The sequence below is a fragment of the Haliotis rubra genome, unplaced genomic scaffold (genome assembly GCF_003918875.1).
Source record: "Haliotis rubra isolate DU_JTF1 unplaced genomic scaffold, ASM391887v1 Scf932, whole genome shotgun sequence".
NCBI lineage: Eukaryota > Metazoa > Mollusca > Gastropoda > Lepetellida > Haliotidae > Haliotis > Haliotis rubra.
Genome location: NW_025767671.1, coordinates 60364 through 78882, shown reverse-complemented (window position 1 = coordinate 78882; position 18519 = coordinate 60364). Strand labels below are relative to the sequence as shown.

The 18519-nt window shown below is 40.3% G+C and overlaps 2 protein-coding genes across 2 annotated transcripts; both read right to left on the bottom strand.

The window, feature by feature from the left end:
• Positions 1–1035: 1035 nt before the first annotated feature.
• LOC124264613 lies at positions 1036–3187 on the bottom strand. Its single transcript, XM_046699359.1, has 3 exons — positions 3136–3187; positions 1860–2165; positions 1036–1502 (listed from the first exon to the last, which is right to left on the bottom strand). Exons 1-3 carry the CDS (start codon positions 3152–3154, stop codon positions 1051–1053), a joined length of 777 nt encoding a protein of 258 aa, XP_046555315.1. The 5' UTR covers positions 3155–3187; the 3' UTR covers positions 1036–1050.
• Positions 3188–10880: 7693 nt separating this feature from the next.
• Positions 10881–16643, bottom strand: LOC124264611. Its single transcript, XM_046699357.1, has 4 exons — positions 16505–16643; positions 13802–13865; positions 13042–13338; positions 10881–12196 (listed from the first exon to the last, which is right to left on the bottom strand). The coding sequence occupies exons 2-4, from the start codon at positions 13863–13865 to the stop codon at positions 11694–11696; spliced, it is 864 nt and encodes a 287-aa protein (XP_046555313.1). The 5' UTR covers positions 16505–16643; the 3' UTR covers positions 10881–11693.
• Positions 16644–18519: the final 1876 nt, after the last annotated feature.

Genomic DNA, 18519 nt, shown 5'->3' with positions numbered 1-18519 from the left:
TAAGTCCATCACAGGTTAAGATTTGTTTTTGGTCTTGACAGAGAAAAGTGAGTCTCAAAGGGCCTGTACAAGGTCACCTTGGATAGATTCAAGTCCATCACAAGTTAAGATTTGTTTTTGGTCTTGACAGAGAAAGATGAGTCTCAAAGGTCCTGTACAAGGTCACCTTGGATAGATTCAAGTCCATCACAGGTTAAGATTTTTTTGGTGAAAGGGCCTGTACAAGCTCACCTGGGATAGAATTAAGTCCATCACAGTTTAAGATTTGTTTTTGGTCTTGACAGAGAAAGATGAGTCTCAAAGGGCCTGTACAAGCTCACCTTGGATAGATTTAAGACCATCACAGGTTAAGATTTGTTTTTGGTCTTGACAGAGAAAGATTAGTCTCACATCCCCAAAGTGTAAATCTGCGATGCTCAAGGTGGCGTTGACTGTCATATTCCTTAGTCTGGTCCCACTAGCGGCTGCAGACAAGAGCTGACTGATTTTCCCGACCTGCAGTGTGAAGTTGTTTGCTGAAGAACAGAAGTAATTCAAGATGTTCACAGAAAGGTCTAGTTCCTCGTGCAGCGCAAATGTTTCTGTATTCTTGCCGTTTGTGATGCTGCATCTGGGGACAACTGAAACAAGGAAAGTGTATGTACTCTCTTTCCTTTGTGTGCTAACGTTTTCACAATACATTAGTAATTGCAACATCAACTCAAAGAAAGAAACTGAGCGAAACTAAAGGCAACAAATGTACATACCTACTTTAGAAACTCTTATAAAGATGCTTAGAAGAGATCATGAAATTGGAACTCTATGCAAATACAGAAACTCAAAATAAAATATCAAGTGATTAGACTTGAATCATTTTTATTTAATTAGATATTGTGCACCAACTCTTGGTTGGTACACTGAGTGTGTGGGTGAGTTTGGTTTTACGCCGCTTTAAGCAATAATCCAGAAACATCACAGCAGGGGGCTCCAAAAATGGGCTTCACAAATGGGCTCATGTGGGTAACCGAACCCAGTTTTTCAGCTTGACGAGCAAACGACTTAACCACTGGGCTAACCCATTAAAGTGACAGTATTACCCTTATCATTTTTCGGTAAACGAAAGTTAAATGTTGGAAAATAAAGGAACAAGTACAATTCTCGGGATGATTCATTGTGTGTACAGTGAAAAGGATATCGGATGATTGTAATGGTACGAATCTTACCATTGATGAATTTGATGCCACCACAAGACAAATTCTGCTGCTCGCCGTGACAACGAAACGCCAGTCGAACACCTCCTAAAGATGAAGCAGTGATATTGACAGTTGTGTTAGCTATTGTGCTCGTAGATATGTTCATTGGTTCCGATATAGGCAGCTGGACATTGTCCTCCCCAACCAGCAGCAAGAAGGTATATTGGGCAGAGCAGTAGTATTCCTGTATGTCCACAGTTAGTGACAGTTCCTCATGAAGTATCAGTTTGTCTGTGTTCTGGTCACTTCTGATTTGGCACTGTGGAACATCTAAAAGAAATATAATAATTTGGGATTTTAATAGGCTGAATATAAGTAAATGACTAGTGACGCTTTTTATAATTAGAAACACATCTGCTTGAGTCATGTTTTCAAACCTAATGGTTTTCACGTGGGTTTGCCTCTATTCGTCATATCATATATTCTCAAGCTGAAATATTGTGGAGTGCTAACAAGTAAACAAAACCAAAATAAGACCAGTTATCTTTCAATTCTTACATAGTGGTTTTAAATCCAGAGTTGTGACAGTCTAGTTCACTGATATTATAATCTGAATAAAGATACTATTCAAATATAAGTTGTTTCAGTCACGCACACATGCACGCACACACTCACTCAATCACTCACTTGCGATGAATAGAGAGCATGATGCCTCAGAGCTAATTTCTGCAGCTCCTGCAACGGCGCACGTCCACTGCCCGTCATGCTGTGGTTGTACATTCCGTACCGTGAGAGTAGTGTAAGTGTTGTTGTGTAAGCTTGCTGTATATCCCTCCACAGATGTACAGGATAAAGAAGGAGCACTACATTGCGGGAAAATAACCTGACTTGGCCTCCGATACTCAACAGTGGTGAACGGTACAGACGTAATGCAGGTAATGTCAGTGGGGACACCAAGGTAGGAAATATCAGGACAGTTGATGCTAGTTGTTCCTGTGGAAAATATAATGAAATCATTTAAAATCCGAATTATAAATTATAATCAAATTTACACTATGTTGCAGGTTTTCATAAATTTGTGTTATGCTCTCTGAAATTGCAGGTCCCTAGTATGGTGATCTACCTTAAGTTGTTGGCGATCTACAGCCTATTTTTATATTGTGTTGCCCCTATAGTTGAAATGTTCCAGATTGAATTACTAGTTTTAAATTCCAATCTGTGATAATCTAGTTATTTTACTGTCCTTAGTTGACAGGTTTTTACAGTTTACCATTACTTACTATGTATAAAATTAACTGTTCTCGTCATGATATGGCTGCAATATTGCCGATGTGACGTTAAATTTTAACTCACTCACTCTGAAATTGCAGAGACGACACACAAGGTCATTCACTACTAAAGCCTAGTGTTGCTACTCAATAAAACGAAATTTCTCTGTTCTGAGTTATTTGTATATTATTTCAAGTTTTATTCTCATTACCTAAATTTGTTTTCTTAATGTCGATATCTTTTCTCCAGGTTTTCAGGTATTATTCCCTGCTTTTTGACGATATTTTCTATTTTCAATTTATTGTCTTGTGTCTGAATTTGAAACCACAGGAAGATTTCATTCCTTCTAGTATTTCCTCCATGGTGATTCCATGCATATTCTCGCTACTTTATTTACTTCCTTGTAATTTCTATTATTTTAGAATTTCGAAATTGTTAAGAGATATAAATGACGGCAAAAACTATATGACATAACAGCCAGGATTCGGGAAGTGATTCGGATGAAAGTCATCTCACCAAATATTAAGATATGCCACTGACTTTTCAACACAATATAGCCCTTACATGAAACGTATCCATTGAACTCAAACTGCCGCCATATTGGACCTGACAAATATCTTTGTCCAATGACTGTCTATTTCATTGCGCAAGTATCATCTGAAATGCATCTTTTCTTTGATAATAGAAAACGAACCTTGTCCGAAATGCGCCATGCCGATCAAAAACAGAATGTAGACTGGTGGCGATCTGGTGGTGCGTTTCATCTGCAGACAAGGAAAGAACCAAAAAATATAAACAAACGAATCAGTCCTGATCTGGTATGCGTGTAAACCTAATGTTTGGCTTAAACTATGTGCTCGGCGCCCAGGGCAGCCCCGTTTCGCCGAGACGTTGTGAAATGGGGACAAAACGGAATGGACACGAGAAAGCAAATGGCGACTTAATGAGCAAACCTGACAGTCCGTTATTGCGTGGATGCCATGCCAGATTTTGAAACTGTTTAGTAGGCCGTAGTAGAACAGGGGGAACGCAACAAAACGTTACAGCACATAATAGGACATAACAAAATTTGTAGACAGTCCGTAGTGGGACGGGAGGTACCTGTCTTCCCCGGCATCTCATGGTCCTTTCAAGTTTTGTCACGTTTCGTCACGTTTGTTTGGCGTTTTGTCACGGTTGTTTCACTCTTGCTGCACGTTTTGTCCCGGTTCTTGCGGCAAGCTAGGTTGTATGGTTGCCGATTCGTCCCTATCGCGACACACCCAGGCGTATGACGGTTTACCAGGACGGCGAGAAACGGCACGTTGCGTTCTCTGGCATTCCCTCTCAGTAGTTGTAGAAATGAGAGTTCTGGCGCACTTACGGCTATGTTAACTCTATGGGGCTTTTGTCATCCCCGGGATGATGTAGTGTTATAAATAGCTGCGCCAGGTACTTGAGGTATGTCATTGTTAACCAATCAGAGAGCTCGACGCATTGTGGTGCAATCCCTGTCTGAACTTGCCTTTTTGAGAAAAGTGTGCACTCTCTTTAAGCGCTCTCCGAAACAGTAATTGTCTAACAATACTCAGTGTAGAAACTTCTCATTGCTTTCACCCGGAAGCATGTAATTTGAGATATAGTGAAATATCCTGTGAGGCTAATCTGGTAAACGTGGTAAGTTTGAACTGAACAACATCGCTGTCTCTGATGCAATTATTCCATTCTACATGACTGTTAAGGACCTGGGCATCAATATTGATCAAGAGCTGAGTATGGCTTACCATGTGAATATATATTACGTTGCGAATATCTGCCACTTTCACCTACGTAATATTAGCAGAGTCCCACCACTTCTTGCCGAGGGAGATGCTGTCACTCTTTGTTGAAGTCTTGTGTCTTCAAGGATAGTCTATTGCAATAGTCTTTTGGCGGGTTCGCCTTCATGCCTCACAGATTGATTACAGCATGTACAGCATCACATCTCTCAGTCACAGATTTGACCACATATCTCCAGTGTTGCAAGAACCCAATTGGCTTCCTATCAAGCACAGGATCAGCTTCAAAATTTGACTGTCTACCTCTCAGAACTGATACAACCTTATCGTCCACCTAGATCACTTCCATTAGCAAACCAGAATATCTTGACAGTACCCAAAGTCAAGCTCACATGATTTGGACAACATTCCTTCTCTTACGCTGCTGCTAAAGAGTGGAATGATCTGCCTCACCACATCCGTGCCTGCTTTTTTTATCCCAAATTTAGAAGTCTCCTAAAAACTCATCTCAGCCTAGACAGCGAATGGGACTTCTCCCAGGAAACGCTGCCTAGTCATACCCACCAAGAACTTTTCGGAGAATATGTAGACTCCCCAACACTGCAGCCTTCTGCATTACCAAGAGTGTCAGAAGGGCTGTGATCCCGGCGGAGAACCTGGGCACTCTCCTGATCTGCGCCATTTCAAAGGCGAGGTCCGCATATGTATCATGCTTTTCCTGAATCTTGCCAATCACATTGCCGTCAAAAGGGACAGAAAATTCAATGATATAGATAAATTCATTGGCTTTATCAAAGAGGACAAGATCAGGTTTGTTGGCAGGAATTCATCTCAGGCTGTATATGGGCCTATTCCAGAAAATTTTAAAGCTGTCGTTTTCCATGACGCCCTGGACATGTTCAGGGTCCTACCATGGATGGACCTCGGAGTCAAAGCCACAGGCATGGCGAAGACAGTAATAAAAGCAGCGAGCCATGCCATCATGTTGTTTAAGATATGCTGTTTGTGCCAAGGAAGGGCATCCACTGACAAGGTGTTGGACAGTCTCTGTGAATTCATTGCACAATCAACATTTCATATTGATATTTTCTTGAGAAAGCTTCTCCACAAAAGACCAACTCTGGGCAGACTTGGTGAATAACTTTACCTGGTTTACTCCCATCGCTGTACCGTCCAGCAGTACATCGCCATCAGCAAAATCAACGTCAAATTTCAGATTCTGTCCAACAACCTTGGCACGCTTACAATAGCTGTGGAATTTCTTGCTTTCATCATGAGTCTTCACATGCATCACCTGAGGATCATCCGATAAATAAATATGTGCAAAAGTACACAATAAAATCCTATCATGAAGAGCCTCCACATTAATCAAACCCCGACCTCTAGAATTGATTTGCAAGTATAAACGGTTAAGAGAAGGAACGAGGGTGGTGGGCTCTGTTATCAAACATGATCCTTCTGGTCAGGCGGTCAAGACTCTGGATGTCCTGTTTCGTCCACTCAACTACTCAAAAGGAATAGGAGAGGACTGGCACAGCAAAAGTATTGGTGGCTTTGACCTTGTTTCGAGCATTTTGCTCTGAGCTCCAGATTTTCTTCAAGTGAGATTTATACTCGGCCCTAAGTTTGTCTTGAATCTGGACATTGAGGAGCTTGTCTCGAACTTGCTATCCAAGATAGGTGTAGGCCTGATCTTCCACAAGATGCTCAATAACTCCTCTTCCCTATAACTTGACCGATCCATCATTAGTTACCTTGCCACGTTTTAAATGAAGAGTATTATTATTAGAAAAGAACTCGACAAGGAGAACCTGTTCTTCAAAATTGGTATCTCCTTTGGCAAGGATCTTGATGTCATCCATGTGTCATCCATGAGTAGGAGTGTTGGGGATCTGTGCTGAGGAGGTCCGGGATGGTAATCCTCCTCTTTATTGAGCAGAAAGCTCAAAGGATTTAAAGACAGACAAAAAAGGAAAGTACTAAAGGAATCCCCCTGAAATATACCCCTTCAGATTGGAATAGATTCTGAAGTCTGCACCTGCCCTTGAGAGTACATCTCAAGTTGAATCGACCAGCAACTCATTAAAGACTTGAGAAAATCAAGTAGTCGCTCAGGGAGGTCTTGACAATGAAGAGACTTCAGAATGCATTCGTGAGGGACAGAATCGTATGCTTTCTTGAGGTCAACCATGCACATGAAGAGGTTGAAATGATATGTTTTAGCCTCTTCCAAAATCATTTTCTGTACAAGAAGTTGATCATTGCACCCCCAACATCCCTTTCGTGACCCTTTCTGCTCTCTGTAAATTATGTCATTGGAAGAGCAGTAAGATGACACGAGGTTTGTCAAACACCCTGTGAATGTTTTGTAGTGTGTATTCAAACATGTGATAGGGCGGAAGTTTTTTGGGATCAGTCAAGTCTCCTTTCTTGGGGAGAAGTATTGTATGGCCTTTGCAGAACCGCAGAGGAACATCACCTGTGTCCACCAGAGTATTGAAACAGTAAGTAATGGTGTTTGGACACAAGGGAATAGTTTCCAATACCGGTTTCGAATGCCAACAGGCCCTGGAGATTGAGGTGAGATGTGACAAACAAACGACCTAGTTATTTTCTCATGCATTGCATGGTCATAATCACGGACCCATGGTGCCTCAGGGTTACAGTTGCCGGGTACAGACCACAACTGTTTCCAGAACCTTTCATTGGCATCCATGAGAGGCCGTTTATCATGCTCACCATCACCACTTGTTTTAAGTTGCCTGTAGAAGTGCTTTTCATTATTTCTAAAAGGTTTATGCTGTTTGATGAATTTGTTTTTGTTTTCCCATTTTTTCTAGTTTCCGTTAGTTTTCCTTGAAACCTGTTTTTCTTTGGTGTATTGTTCTTAGTATTAGATGTTTTTTTTAAACTGTGTGATGTTCCTCCAAGGTTCGAGCAGCAGGGTAGACACAACAACTAACTTTATGTAATTAACAGTCCGCAAAAGGTTTCTTAGAAATAATGTCATTTAATAAATTAATTTCATGTTTGGGAAAAGATACATTTGTTTGTTGAATTGGCCTCCGTTTTTCTAAAGATGTAGTAATACAAGACAATTCTTATGGATAACAACTTCTTGATTTATTTTTCACAACGTTTCTGGGCTAGTTCTTGCCCCTTCTTCAGGTGGATAATGGTGATAGTGAACAGTACAGTATAATATATAGATGTACAGGAAGCCGGATATGTAAATTGAGTATATACAAGGGTAAAGGGAGGTATAATTAAGTATGTACAAACAATGCATTAAAATCAAAGAGCAGAATACAATGGTAGGGTATGTTTTTACAATAAGGGCAAGGGTGTGTTCACATAGCAGAGTGGTTAAAGCAGATAGAGTTTGAGAGTCTATGATTTCTGGGTGATGAACAAGGCGCTGGGGAGGTAAACCCCTTGATCTCTGTTGACCTCAGGCACTACAGGCGCTGGGGAGGTAAACCCCTTGATCTCTGTGGATCTCAGGCACCAATCTTCGTATATTGATTGACTCACACAGATTTCTTTTGCGCCAATTGCTGATGTTGGAAGCAAGGATTTCGGTTTTTTTGCAGTTGATAGAGTGGTTGGGATTGTTAACGATGTGTTCTGAGAGGGCAGATTTGAGATCAGATTTTCCAACTGAAGTTTTGTGTTCTTTTAGTTTTATGTTGAAGGGCCGACAAGTGTCTCCAATATAGCTGCTCCCACAATCACAACTAATTGTGTAGACACATTCTCTGGGATTGGGTTCTCCCTGGTTTCTGCTACCTTTTCCATTCGCTCTCAGGATGGTTGTTAAGGTTTTGTCGGAATAAAATGTCGCATCAACACTGGCTGTTTTTCTAAGGAGTCGACTGATGTGATGGCTAATCTGGCCTTGGTAAAATCACGGTCCTTGGTAAAATCACAGCCCACCCAAATCCGAACCAGCTCACATCCGAATCTACATTCCTTACCAAGGCCAGATTAGCCATCACATCAGTACCGCTTTTCTTAGATAGCCAGTTTCTTACTAAAGGCACTGTTTGTTGATATAATGTAATAAAGTTGTTATCTTAATTCAATTGTTAAGATTGAGTTTAATAATAACAATCCTATCAAGATGGGGATGGGGGGGTCACTTTTAGTTTTGATGGGGGGCAATTGTCCTGGGGGGCAATTATCCTAGGGGGCAGTTGTCCGGGGGACAGTTAGCCTGATACCATCGACGGGGTATGACTGGGCCTTTAAGGCCCATGGTAACAGTTAGTGTATGTAGATTTCATATTAATAATCTGTATTTAATTTTTATAAACTGTTATTTTTTAAAATTAACTGGTGTATTTAAGGACTTAAGTGGAAGGATTACATGGAAACGTAGCCATATCCGATGTACAGTTACGTTTTTATGTGTAATCAAAGTTACGTTCGGGCCTCTCAGGCCCCCGGTAGCAGGACAAGGGTTAATGGAAGATAAATATATGAGCTGATGACATATTTTTGATTGGTCCTGTGAAGAATATGTTTTACTTTTGGAACTTACACTTTCTTTTGTTTTTTGCAGCCACGTTCAGCAATGACCCAACTATACAAAGGTAATACATCATCGAGTCTGGACCATGACTTCAAATGATCGATATTGTTTGAATTTCAGTGACAGTGGCTTAATTATGTAACCAGACCGATCCCATTACGACCAACATAGGGACCAGGTGTAACCTGAATCTCCACGGGGTCTACTCCATTATTTACAGGTGTGATGAATGAGAAGGTACATCAATTACAACCCGCAACACGAATATATAAAGTGTGGCTCAATGTATTATGAGGCATGTACATATTAATGTCAGTATCAGTGTCCTAACATGGATACCCGTGAAGGTCCGGGTTAGAATATTGATCTTCAGTAACCCATGCTTGTCGTAAGAGGCGACTAACGGGATCGGGTGGTCAGGCTCGCTGACTTGTTTGACACATGTCATCGGTTCCCAATTGCACAGATCGATGCTCATGCTGTTGTTCACTAGATTGTCTGGTCCAGACTCGATTATTAACAGACCGCCGACTTTTAACTGGAATATTGCGGCGTAAAACTAAACTCACTCACTCACCTACTATGGATCTGCTTGACATTTATTCATACTTTTTAACAACCATTGTGGTATAAATAAAATCCCTGTGTGATCAGTTTCAATGTCTGTTTCACCAGAAAAAATGGGCTTCCCACATTGTAGACATGTGCGGAATCAAAACCGGGTCTTTGGCGTGACGAGTGAACACTTCAACAACCAGGCTACCTCACCGCCCCATGGAAAACGACAACAGATTTTATTCGACAAAAAAAAAATAAGAATAACATGATTAAGTGCATATCACGTGTGTGCTTTTGAATGACAAATGCCATGTATTAATAATCATGACTTATTATTTAGCATGAAATACAATGTTTATATCCAAATACATGATATATAACCTCCATGCATACGGTAGCAAAATTATAATATCAACATTATAATATATTTCTTATCAAAGAAAATAATCAACGTTTACTCTCTGGCATTAAAGTAGGTATGTTCTAAACCATTATTTGGGAGGTAGCCCAGTGGCTAAAGCCTTCGCTCGTGACACTGAGGTCCCGGATCTATTCCCCACATGGGTACAATGTGTATCACCCGACTTGATCACCCGACTTGCAAAGCTAAACTCACTCTCTTAACCAATATGCTCATGATTCTGTTGAACATTAACATAACGTGTGTTATTAGATTTAGATACATTCCATATGTAAAGATTCTACTCACGATGGCTTTCATGCTTTTACCCTGACCCTGACTCCATCCCTCCAATGACAGCTCACGGGTATCATGGTAGATATCTATATATTCATTCCTGAATTTGGAATTCAACGTTCCTGATTTCACAATCATCTATTCAGTAGTACTTCACAATAGAATTCAAATAACTTCCTTGTATGTTTATCTATTCATTGCATTTGTGTATTTGTTAAACTAGTCCATTCAAACCAGATCAGTCAATAATCACTAACAAAATGTTTCCTCACATCAGGCCTGGAGGTGTGAAATGTTTCCTTTTCGAAGCTGTTATGCATACTGCAACCCGATGATTATTGTATGTAATTCAATACAGGCTGAAATAGCCTTGTTTTGTTTGTGTTGTACTTGTAGGTATGGACAACTCAAACCTGTCAAATATTGTCACGAGTATGTGTACATTTATGGATTGAACACACAATGATATTCAGATTGACTCAATTTAAAGTCACATCGACAGTATGTCAGACATACTGTGACTATACTATATAGATGTTACCTGCTCACAAGGTATGGTAAAATAGACAATGTCCAGTGCAACAAACGTTATAGAGATTACAGAATGAGTGGCTGTTGAATATGGAAATATGGCAACGAGATATTTTTAAACGAGTTGAGTTATTCACGAGCGAGACGTTGAGCTGGGATATTTTCCATATTAAACATCTACGAGATTTGTGAAACGGACCATGTACGTCCATGTAGTCGAAATTAATCATGTAAATTCCTGGACAAATTATTTGCATACCTTTGCTCCGTTTGCATTTCATCAGTCTTAAAGTCCATTGTTGTTGTTATGTAAGCCATTGTGGGTGATGTTCATGGCTGTAGAAAGAACTACATGACTCATATTGAGAGACACGTTTATTCTGTGACAGATATGGTTATTATATAAATCGTTGCAATTGCATAAAAAAATAATTTAATCTGAGATCATTAATTGTATGTCGGCATAAATGATGTACGTATTTGGTGGCTGTGGTTGCTTGTGCGAATATGGGTGTGATTGTGGATGCCGTTGTGGATGTTATAAAATGATAACAATTTTATAAATTGTATATGATAAAGCAATAACGATGATAACAAATCAGAGAATATATGACTATCACTTAGATTGTTGCCTTAAAATGATGCATACGCCAGACAGATGCTTCTGTTTTCATGAAATAAACTGGTTGAAATCCTTGGAATCTTGTGTGAAACAACAATATCACAATACACGTTTGGGTCATCAAAACCTGCACAGGCAGGAGGAAATCAATTTAAGGATCTCAATCTATATGAACAAATATTAGGAAAAAAGCTATTACCTAGGTCACAACTCCCCGTACACGTAACTTGGAAGTAGAGACATCTGTCCTCAGTAGCCTATGCTTCTTGTAAACGACGAACAGGTATACCATGTGTCAAAGCTGAGTGACTATCAGGTCATCGCCAACTGCAGGGTCATTGATCATTGTATTTATAGACTACCGGCCGAATATGGTATTACACAACAAAGCAGCAAATGTACATAAATTGAATACAACTATATGTCACTGACTTTTTATAAACTTATATTTTCACACCTTTTTACGTACAGGTTATTCTGTACATAATTCTGATATACACTTATCGTTCAGCTCCTGTTTGTTTCTTTTTTCCTAATCACAGTGGTATAAGTTTCAACATCTTCCTTTCTTGTCTCTGTCTTTCCTCTTGTTCACAGTGGCATACATTTCATCGACTTTCTTTTCAGATTCGTCATTCTTCATCGAATCTGACCTGTTAATGACCTGTTCTGTTTCGGAATTGTTTACTCGGTTGGAAACTGAGACTAGGTTTTGGACTGTTGTTATTGGTTTAGAGACAATATCTACACATGCATACGGGCTGACATCTCCTGTGGCTTGTGTGGGATTCGATGATTCCATGGCTTCGCTTTGTTCACTGACTGGGTCAGTTACCGTGTCATGCTTTGGCTCCGGTATCGTGTCATACGTTGGTTCAATTTCTTCTCTTGATATCTGATCTGATCTGACTTTTTCGCTGTTACTCTGCTGTTTTCTTCTTTTCAGGACACATGCAGCGACGATAACACCGATGAGTATCACAATCAAAGGGACGACAACAGCTAATATAGTAATCCATGATGTTCCTGTTTCATTTCCAGCTGCTGGTCCCTTGTCTGAAGTGAGACAAAACACAACATTCATCTTACCAGTATACAATATACAGCACCATATATGAAGACATTGCCATGTACATAAGATATGATAAACCAAAAACAAGACCGTAAGAAAGTTTTATTTGCACTCTTTAATATATCATAGGACTCTATATGAGATTTCTATCCTTCGGATTTCGGCATTGCATCCTGTTAATTATACGTGCGATAGTTTGTAATCCGAGTATATAATCTACAGGTCACTGAGTATGTGTATGTGTGTAGGTACGTTATGTAGATTCTGATGAACTTTATTCGAATTCAGTTCCAGGCCAATGTGCAATTGGTTTCTTTCCTCATTGACGCTGGTCGTAAGAGGCGAACAGCAGAGTAGTCAGACTAGAGGATTTGGTTGACACATGTCATCGTATCCCAGTTGCGTAGATGCCCATGCTGTTGATCACTGGATTGGCTGATCCAGACTCCATTATTTACAGAAAGCCGCCACATAGCTGGAATATTGCTTAGTACGGCGTTAAACAACAAACAAACAAACTGAAGCTGCATTATAAGCGTATATAGTTCATTGGTGTGAACAAGAAAACATGGGCTTATTGGATTTCCTTGTTTAGATCAAAGTTCTCCTCTGCATATTATAATCAGTGTCTATAACTGAGATTGTTAGTGACCATACCCTGACTGATGTCTGAAGTACCATAGAGATATTGTCTATATGACAGAATATAATTTACATCATGGCTCGATTTATTTTATTCCTACCAGTGTTAATCCTAATATACATGTACACATCAATTGTCAGTTTCACGATCAACGTGTTAACGTGTTTGAAGATTGCTTCAACCTACTTTTGACCCGGAGCTCACAAGATGCAGATCCTCCAGTATTACCAGTCAAACACGTCCACAGCCCTTCATGTCTTGACTGTACTTTCAGTATCTTCAGAATAGTATGAGTGGTGTTGATAATGATTCCGTTGAATCCCTCCACAGGTGAACACAAAGACATGTTTGCATGACACTGTGGGGCAATTGAGCCGTTTGGTCCTCTGTATTGGAGGATATTGTAAGGTGACGACGTGGAGCATGACAGTTGAGCAGAACCACCAAGGTATGTTACATCAGGGCAGGTTAGTGTTGTCGTACCTTTCGGCAATAAAGCACATAAACAGTGGACAGAGCATGGACAATGTTCACATGATCAATCAAAATAGAAGCAGGTGGAAAGACAATTCTACACTGTCATTTTAACATTGTTCATATATTTGCTGCTTGTATGGTATGGTGCTACGACAGTTTATTTTGTTCGTATACGCATGTTTGTAACTTAACATCGTACTCAGCAATAATACGGCTATATGACGGCAGTCTGTAAATAATCATGTCTGAACTAGACAATCCAGTGATCAACAGCATACGTATTGATCCTTGCTGTTGGGATACGATGGCATGTGTCAACCAAGTTAGCGAGCTTGACCACCCGATCTCGTTAGTCGCCTCTTACGGCAAGCATGAGTTGTTCAAGATCAATTCTAACCCGGGTAATCACGGGTTGGATAGGTATGTTAAATACGTCATTTTGCAAATGCTTCTGCTTGAGAACACTTACAGAGTGCTGTGCATGAAATGCAGGCGGTAATGAGGGCGAATGTTCTGTTAGCTTGCTGCATCATCTGTCAACACAGTATAGATAATATGTACATCCACAACATTCTGGTATCATTGACAAAAAGAACACACTGGAATCATGATTAATGCCTATTGCCATATGACTCTTCTGTACATGTGTATAATTTTTACTCTGAATCTGATAACCATTGGTAGTGACAAGAATTATATATATTCTTCAAAAAAAGAATTTTAAAGAGAAATATATGTAATAACGTTACAAGCTCATAGTATGTAATGTTACACGTGTTGAGGCACTGGTTGTCAGAAAAATAATGACAACAAGTTGTCCACTGTGAAAACAGATGAAAACATCTGCTTTTTGTCAAAACGCATTCGTGTCAAATAAATTTGTTTGAGAGATCTTCATGTTCTGCACGTGCAACATGAGCAAAATCCCTATAAAAGTGACGGGTTTTCGGTTTCCATAGCTCAGTGTTAAGCCACCGACACGCAAAACAATCAAGCCAAGACTGAATGAAGCACAACGCAACAACGCTTTGAAGCAGGTGAATCTCGATTAAATGTGACCTTCGGGATAGGACCACCACTGCGACGTCTACTGCCTCAACCATACCAGGGCTGCGTAGGATTTCAGATCAGACCGTACGCAACCGTCTACGAGATGCAGGAATCCGACCTCGACGTCCGGTCAGAGGCGTCATCCTCACCCAGCAACATCGTCAAGCACGGCTGCAGTGGTCTCGGGCACATCGGGTATGAATCACCCGATGAATCACGTTTTATGCTTCGTAGGCAGGATGGAAGGACCCGTGTTTACCGTCGGCGAGGTGAACGTTTTGCAGCAACCTGGGTGGAGGAAGTTGACAGATTTGGTGGTGATAGTATCATGATGTGGGCTACCATCTCCTACAATGCCAGAACAAACCTTGTGCACATTCGAGGGAATCTTACGGCTCAACGATACGTCGACGAGATTCTGAGGCCCCATGTGCAACCAATCATGGTGAATGTCAACGACGTTTTCCAGCAGGACAACGCCCGTCCTCACACAGCCCGGCTCATCACTGCCTTCTTGAGAAACCACAATATCAACGTTCTTCCCTGGCCCTCCAGATCACCAGATTTAAACCCCATTGAACATCTTTGGGACGAGTTGGACCGACGTCTGCGACGGCGACAACCTCAACCGCAGACTCTACCTCAGCTTGCAGCAGCTTTGCAAGCTGAGTGGACAGCTATTACACAGAATGTGATTCGTCATCTCATCGCTTCCATGGGTAGGAGATGCCAATCAGTCATCGATGTTCACAGGGGGCATACTCGTTATTGACGTTGAGTGACGTTAACTTCACCTAGTGACCGTGGACTTCACCGTTGCAGACTTTGGATGTTTTCTTCAGTGCATGTGCCAAGTTTCACAAATGTCATACAGAACTACCCGGAATAAACTTTTTCACAAATTGTCTCAAATATTGCATTTAGAGTTTCTTTTTTTTAAATAGTGTATAATGATATACTACAAAATGATTCCTCCTGGCGATGGTCGTCGTCACACCAAACCATCGATAAGAGATTACTAACGGGGGTACATTATAAAAGGCAGTCTGCATCCAACACATTTCCATTCGTGGTGGGATAGAAACGATGATTTCGTGTTGATCTGAGAATAGGTGTGAGTGGTGAGATAGAGACAATGTGTGTTTGTTGCACTAAGGGTGTGAGTTGTGGTTTTGAAACGATGTTTCTTGATCTGAAACTGGGACTAAGTGGTCGGATAGAAACGATATTTGTTTCTTGATCTGAGACTAAGCGTGAATGGTGGAATAGAAACAGGTCTGTTTGTTGATCTGTGGCTGAGTGTGCATGATTGGGAAGAAACGATATTTATCTTGATCTGAGGCTAAGCATGAGTGGTGGAGTGAGTGAATTAGTGAATGTAGTTTTACGCGGCGTTTAGCAATATTCCAGCAATAGCACGGCAGGGGACACCAGAATGGGCTTCACCATGAGTGGTGGAATAGAAACGATGCTTGTTTGTTGGTATGAGGCTGAGTGCAAGTGATGGGATGGAAACAATGTTTGTTTGTTGATCTGAGACTGGGTGTGAGTGGTGGTGTTGAAACGATGTTTGCATGTTAATCTGAGACTGGTTGTGAGTGGTGGGTGAGTGGATTGTTGGACTGGATAGAAACGATGTTTGATTGTTGGTCTCAGACTGGGTGTGAGTGGAAGAGAAACGGCGTTTGTTCCGATGAGTCAGGTGGTGGACACTAGTGAAGTTTGCTTGTTAAAATCTAGAATTTAGATATGATGCACATGATGGTGGCACTTTGACTTTTCAGACTGTATTATTACTCAGTCATCAAATGAAGAAAACTACGAGGATGATATTTATTATATTAACAATAGCGATAAAATGACAGTGGACGTCAATAATTAATTAGTGAGGAACGTTACTGTTTATGACCTCGTAGAAGTCAGGAGTTGATCCAGGAGTAAATAGTCCCGACAGGTAAACACTGAAATGTGGATGCTATGTTGCCGTTAGATGCACATCATTATATATTCTGGGTGATCACAATATACATTCGTAATAATCTTTAAAAGTCGAACCACATTGATCTAAGCATTCTGTCGACCAAGCGCGCAAGCAAGACTGCAATATCTAAAGTATCCTTACCTTGTGGGAATATTCCTAAAGCATTTCTGCAGTCTCTCCCTACATGAACATGAACATGAAATCTGATATCGTGAACAGCAATGGCTAAAAATAGGGCACACATGCGTAGACACGAACATACCATGTGTAAACAAACAGGATTGTCAACATGGTAGGTATGGATTTGACACGACTACCCCTTAACAGAAAAGAGCAACACAGACATGATAGCAACACAAGTTATAAATCCATTGTACAAATCTGAATAGGGTATGTGCATACCGTCTGAATTAAGAGCAAGTCTCAAAAATACATTCACGTGAGGATCTGACCATGGGCGACACAACATGGATCTTGCTCCAGTGCCCAACGTGAAAAGATCAGCGTGTTTCAAAAGGCTGTGGTTTCTTTTCACAGATAATCCGCTTTCAACTGCAGCATTGACACCCGATTCAAATAACGTCCTTTACAGACTGTCTCTTTCAGATCGTATTACATAAAGATTGTAGTGGGAACATTATGAACATAAAATGTCTGTCCATGAAAATATAAAAGCATGCGACGTGCATAACAACCCATTCACGTCAACACACCCAGTCACCTAACATTCTATTCTTTCGTGTATGGAGGATTTTAAGACTGAATTGCTTGTTCTTCGATGTAGCTACCCGTCGTACAGGTTGCACTAACGCCTTGGTGTTCAATTTGGGTAAGAAAATGGAATTAGAATTTGATTTACAATTGATATGTGCTGGCCTCTTGGTCGGACCTATGACACTTGGGACGTAATACAACAGGGTTGTTGTGCTTTGGTAATTTATATAATATCCTTAGACATCGCAGTCCTCAAATTATCCGTTTGTTTGTTTGTCATGCAATGCAATATTGCATGTTTTCAGAGATACTATAGGCTTTTAGACGGCAGTGTCCACTCACTTAACAGCCAGGTGTGTTGCGTCACACAGACATTGCAAATTATCGGGTGGTGCCTTGTGTTTAAGATAAAGCTGTCTGTCAGAAGGAGTAAGATGTCTTACAGTTGTTCGCGTAATTAACACAGTGAATGTTTCTGTGGCATCAGGAAGACCACAACACCATTTGTCAAGCTATTGAAGTAATTGTCCAGTATCATATGTCAATCATTACATAGCTACAGTCCGTAATTTAATACCTTTGTTTTTGTGTTTGTATATGTGTGTCCTTTTTGCGTTTTTTACAATATCTGAAACATATTACACAACTGTAGTCTAACCCATCCAACCCTGCATTTAGCTGTGTCTTTAATTCTCTTTGTGAGGACTTGTACAACTAAACGTCTTCTCTTCTTCCGCCTCTTTGACTAGGAATTAAACGATTCCTTCCTGCTCCTTCCCGCTTGCTTTCTTCTCCTCCTTGGCAATTAGTGAGGCCATAAGTTGAACTAATACTGAAAACATTTAAACAGTGTGAAACAAATTAATAATTAATAGACATCTTCAAAATATACAATATATCTTATTTTCCGACTCTCTCTCGTGCCTTCTTTCTGGTAAACATCCACTTTTAATTGAAATAATTGAATTATATAATGACCTTGCTTCTGGCCAATACGACATCGTCCTCTGCTGGTTACCCAGCCATGTTGGAATTTCAGGTAACACAACGCCCGATTTTGCTGCAAAGGGAGCACTCAACAAATCTGTGACACCACTTTTTATTCCATACTCTGATTACAAAGCTACCATTAGATCATATGTCCGTGATCTGATGCAGAAGACGTGGGACATCCAAGTGGGTATGAATAAATTACATTCAGTTAAACCAACTATCGGTTACACCTACTTTGGTTGTCAGTCCAGATTTGAGGAAGTCATTATGCGACGATGTCGCATTGGCCATACGCGATATACTCACGAATATTTATTGAAAGGCGAGGATCCTCCGTTTTTTATCCTTGTTGAATCATCATTTAAAAATATTTGTTTTAAAGAAATATAATTATTAGATGCATTTTTAACAGTATGTTTGTAAATAGATAAATAGTATTTCATAAATGG

Coding starts and splice junctions, on each gene's coding strand:
- LOC124264613 (XM_046699359.1), bottom strand. Junction 1,503..1,859: donor ATGCTCTCTATTCATCGCAA/GTGAGTGATTGA, acceptor TATTTCTTTTAG/ATGTTCCACAGTGCCAAATC.
- LOC124264611 (XM_046699357.1), bottom strand. CDS start 13,865: ATGATGCAGCAAGCTAACAGAACATTCGCCCTCATTACCGCCTGCATT. Junction 13,339..13,801: donor CATTTCATGCACAGCACTCT/GTAAGTGTTCTC, acceptor TATTGCCGAAAG/GTACGACAACACTAACCTGC. Junction 12,197..13,041: donor TTGTGAGCTCCGGGTCAAAA/GTAGGTTGAAGC, acceptor GTCTCACTTCAG/ACAAGGGACCAGCAGCTGGA.